Here is a 4,569-nt window from a genome sequence, read left to right on the forward strand (position 1 = left end):
CGCCCGGCTAGTTTTTTGTATTTTTTAGTAGAGACGGGGTTTCACCGTGTAGACCAGGATGGTCTCGATCTCCTGACCTCGTGATCCACCCGTCTCGGCCTCCCAAAGTGCTGGGATTACAGGCTTGAGCCACCGCGCCTGGCCGATTTTTTATTATTTATTTATTTATTTAATTTTGAGACAGAGTTTCGCTCCATCAGCCAGGCTGGAGTGCGGTGGCATGATCTCCACTCACTGCAACCTCTGCCCCCCGGGTCCAAGCAATTCTCCCACCTTGGCCTCCCAAGTAGCTGGGACTACAGGCACCCGCCACCACGCCACGGTAATTTTTGTATTTTTTAGTAGAGACGGGGTTTTACCATGTTGGCCAGGCTGGTCTCGAACTCCTGACCTCAGGTGGCCCACCCACCTACGCCTCCCAAAGTGCTGGGATTACAGGCATGAGCCCCGTGCCCAGCCTGGCCATAATTTTTAGAATAATTTTCTTGTACAGATGAGGGTCTCACCATGTTGCCCAGGCTGGTCTCAAACTCCTGGGCTCAGGCGATCCTCCCACCTGGGCCTCTGGAAGCACTGGGGTTACAGGCATGAGCCACCTCGCTTGGCCAGGACCTCTGCATCCCAGATCCTCCGTCCTCCTTTGGGCCCCAAGGATACCTGGGACCTGGGCCCCTCAAAAGGCCAGGAGCCTGTGGGACAGCTTTGGGGTCTGGCCCAGCTGGGCAGCCAGGGAACACTCATGCCCACAGAGTGAGCCCGCTGGCCACGGCCTGTGATGACTCGGACCCGGCCTGCTTTCTAGGCTTCTATTTGGGAAGCGGCTGTCCTGGACGACAGAAATAGCCTCCAGACCCTGAAAATAGCTGGCGTTGTGGCTCCAGCACGCGGCCCCCTTGGCACCACCCCCATGCCCGCTGCGCTGGGCTGGAGAGCCCTGAGATCGTTGCCGTTGAGGCTCTGTGGTTCTGGTCGCCGCGTTGGAGCTGGGGATATAAAACCTCAGGCGGGACTGGGAGCGGGGACGGGTCAAATCCTGGCTCCCCGAGGCCCGACATTCAAACGGGCCGTGGGGGCCCCTCCTCAACATCAAACGGGGCAGGATGAGTCACCGCCCTCCGCCCGGGCTGGGGGCTGGCACAGACTCATAAAAGGAAAACCACTTCAACCAGGGCTTTCTCTTTCTTCAGCCTGAAGGAATGCTTTGAATGCTCAGGTCTGTCCTCAGCAGTCAGATTTCTGGAACATTCAGACACCTCGTGGGAGGCAGACCCCTCCCCTCCTGGCTGGATCTGGGCCGGCGGCGGCGTGATGGGGTCTGGGGGGGATTCAGAGCTGCGCTGGAGGGAGGCTCACTGGCTGATCAGAACCGTGTCTGACTCCTGCGCCACCTGGCCAGCGGGGACGAGTCTGTCTGCCCCCAAATGGGAGCAAAGCAAGGGCCAGGCACCCCTTCCTCATAAATTCCCGTGGCCGATAATGACGAGCTGGTGGCAGGTACCGGAGAACTGAGTTCTGAGTGGATACATGGGGTGATGGCTGATTTTATGGGGGTACTAGGGTGGGCCATGGTGCCCCAGAGTTTGGTTAAACGTTTATTTTATTTTATTTTTGAGATGGAGTCTCGCCCTGTTGCCCAGGCTGGAGTGTGGTGGCGCAATCTTGGCTCACTGCAACCTCTGCCTCCCAGGTTCAAGCTATTCTCCTGACTCAGCCTCCCAGGTAGCTGGGAGTACAGGCGTCTGCCACCACACCTGGTTAACTTTTTTGCAATTTTAGTAGGGACTGTGTTTCACCATATTGGCCAGGCTGGTCTCGAACCCCTGACCTTGTGATCTACCCACCTCAGCCTCCCAAAGTGCTGGGATTACAGGCGTGAGTCACCGTGCCCGGCTGATTAAATGTTTTTCTAGATGTTGCTGTGAAGGTTGTTTTTTCTTTCCTTTTTTTTTTTGTTTATAGAATCTTGCATCTTGCTCTGTTGCCCAGGCTGGAGTGCAATGGCATGATCTCAGCTCACTGCAATGTCCCAGGTCCAAGTGATTCTCCTGCCTCAGCCTCCCAAATAGCTGAGATTACAGGCACGCATCACCACCCCTTGGTAATTTTTTTGGTATTTTTAGTAGAGATGGGGTTTCACCATGTTGGCCCGGCTAGTCTCAAACCCCTGACCTCAGGTGATCTGCCCACCTCAGCCTCCCAAAGTGCTGGGATTACAAGTGTGAGCCACTGCACTCAGCCTGCTTTTTACTTTGTAGGGATGGGGTTTTGCTATGTTGTTGCCCAGGCTAGAATTGAACGCCTGACCTCAAGTGATCCTCCTGCCTTAGCCTGCCAAAGTTCTGGGATTACAGGTGTGAGCCACTGCGCCTGGCATGCAAAAGTCTGGTGGTGTTTTTTTTTGTTGTTATGTGATTCACCTTTAAATTTGTAGACTTCAAGCACAGCAGGTGACCGTCTGTAATGCAGGTGGGCCTCATCTAATCAGTTGAAGGACTTAAGAGAAAAAGCCGGGGGTCCTCCCAGGAGGAAGGCCTCTGCCAGGAGTTCCAGCTGCAGCACCAACTCTTCCCTGGGTCTCCAGCCTGCTGGCCTGCACTGCAGATTTCAGGACTTGCCTTAAAATAAATCTCTCTCGACTGGGCACAGCCTCAAGTGTGATCCTTGTGAGAAACTTCAAATGGGCCGGGCACGGTGTCTCACGCCTGGAATCCCAGCACTTTAGGAGGCCGAGGTGGGTGCATCAACTGAGGTCAGGAGTTCGAGACCAGCCTGGCCAATATAGTGAAACACCATCTCTACTAAAAATAAAAAAAAATTGGCCGGGCGTGGTGGTGCATGCCTGTAATCCCAGCTGCTTGGGAGGCTGAGACAAGAGAATCGCTTGAACCTGGGAGGTGGAGGTTGCAGTGAGCTGAGATCGTGCCATTGCACTCCAGCCTGGACGACAGAGCAAGACTCCGTCTCAAACAAACAAACAAACAAATCCTTCAAACAACATAGACGTGAAAAAAGTAAACAGGACATGCCCTCTCCTCCCGCCCGGGACTGTGTCTCTCAGTTTAATTTGCATCCGTCACAGCCACGGAGCTGGACAGAGTGATGCAGATGAGGACGGCAAAGTGCTCTGTCACGATGACCGTCTCCATGGGGCCCCAGCGTGTTTACAAAGCACGTTACGTTGCCGCAGGAACCCGTGAGATAGGTGTTAGATCAGCTGCCTCTTTCTGCCGAGGAAATGGAGGCTCAGAGAGGTTAAGGGAGGGCCCCAAGGTCACACAGCAAGAGGCACAGCTGTGGGGCAAGCCTCTGCCCTCCTGCCGAGCCTCCTGTCCGCCATTTGCGGGGCACCCACGGGCCTCTCCCCTCCTCTTCCTGGTGTCCGCCGGGCTTACCTTGATACGCTCAATCCCAGCTTCTATGCGTAGCTGTTCCACCAGCTTCCGGGCCTGGGCTATGTTGTTAGTGGCTGACATTGTCTGCCATCAGCTCTGGGCCCCGTTGTCCAGAGAGCTGTGGGGGAAGCAGAGGGGTGTGGGTCAAAGCTCAGGTCAGGCCTCTGGGTGGCAGCAGGGGCGCCCAGCCTTGGCTCAACCTTCCCAACTCTGGGCACAACCACTTGGCCTCTGGGTGGGGACCAGGGGCCTCGGTGTACACAGAGCTGGTACTCAATAAAAGGATACACAATACAAGGTACACAATAAAAGGTACACAATAAAAGGATCAATTAAAAAAAAAAATCCCTTTGACACCGCCCAGCCTCCTTGGTTTCCAGCATAGAGCCTGGCACACCGTCAGCCGTGACAATCCTCTGTGAGAGTTTGCAGAAGGAGGGATTGAAAAGGGCAAAGGCAGGCCGGGCGCGGTGGCTCACGCCTGTAATCCCAGCACTCTGGGAGGCCGAGGCGGGCGGATCACAAGGTCAGGAGATCGAGACCATCCTGGCTAACACGGTGAAACCCCGTCTCTACTAAAAAAAAAAAAACAAAAAAATTAGCTGGGTGTGGTGGCGGGTGCCTGTAGTCCCAGCTACTCAGGAGGCTGAGGCAGGAGAATGGTGTGAACCCGGGAGGTGGAGCTTGCGGTGAGCCAAGATCGTGCCTCTGCACTCCAGCCTGGGCAACAGAGCAAGACTCCATTTCAAAAAAAAAAAAAAAAAAAAAAAGACAAAAAAGAGAAAGGGCAAAGGGAATAGGTCAGGAGGAATAGTCCTCTGGAGAAGGGAGGACTCACACAGGCTCCCAAGTGGCCTGCCTCAGTCACGTGGCAGGAGTTCCTGCCCTCCAGGGGACAGTGGGGACAGTGGGTGATGCCTGGGGATATCTGTGGCTGTGTGGGGGGGGTGCTCCTGGCATGGAGTGGGTTGGGTGGAGGCCAGGGACATTGCTCAGCTCCCTGCAGTGCCCAGGACGGCCCCATGCCAGGGAAGGATCGACCCCGATGTCCATGGTGCCCAGGGGAGACCCCGGGTCAGGGCAGGGATCACAGCAGAACCCCCAATGACTGTCCTTTGTTTTTTTTTTTTGAGATGGAGTTTTACTCTGTCGCCTAGGCTGGAGTGCAGTGGCACGA

At 55.3% G+C, this 4,569-nt stretch overlaps 1 protein-coding gene across 1 annotated transcript in view; it reads right to left on the reverse strand.

The window, feature by feature from the left end:
- The window catches only part of GNG7 (G protein subunit gamma 7), a 10,194-nt gene extending 6,663 nt beyond the window's left edge, over nucleotides 1-3,531 (reverse strand). The window contains exon 1 of the mRNA XM_017874902.1: nucleotides 3,393-3,531. Coding sequence (XP_017730391.1) covers nucleotides 3,393-3,473 — 81 coding nt within the window. The 5' untranslated portion in view covers nucleotides 3,474-3,531. The remainder of the gene's footprint in view (nucleotides 1-3,392) is intronic.
- Between the last annotated feature and the right edge of the window lie 1,038 nt (nucleotides 3,532-4,569).

Source organism: Rhinopithecus bieti, unplaced genomic scaffold (assembly GCF_001698545.2).
Source record: "Rhinopithecus bieti isolate Rb0 unplaced genomic scaffold, ASM169854v2 scaffold_9769, whole genome shotgun sequence".
NCBI lineage: Eukaryota > Metazoa > Chordata > Mammalia > Primates > Cercopithecidae > Rhinopithecus > Rhinopithecus bieti.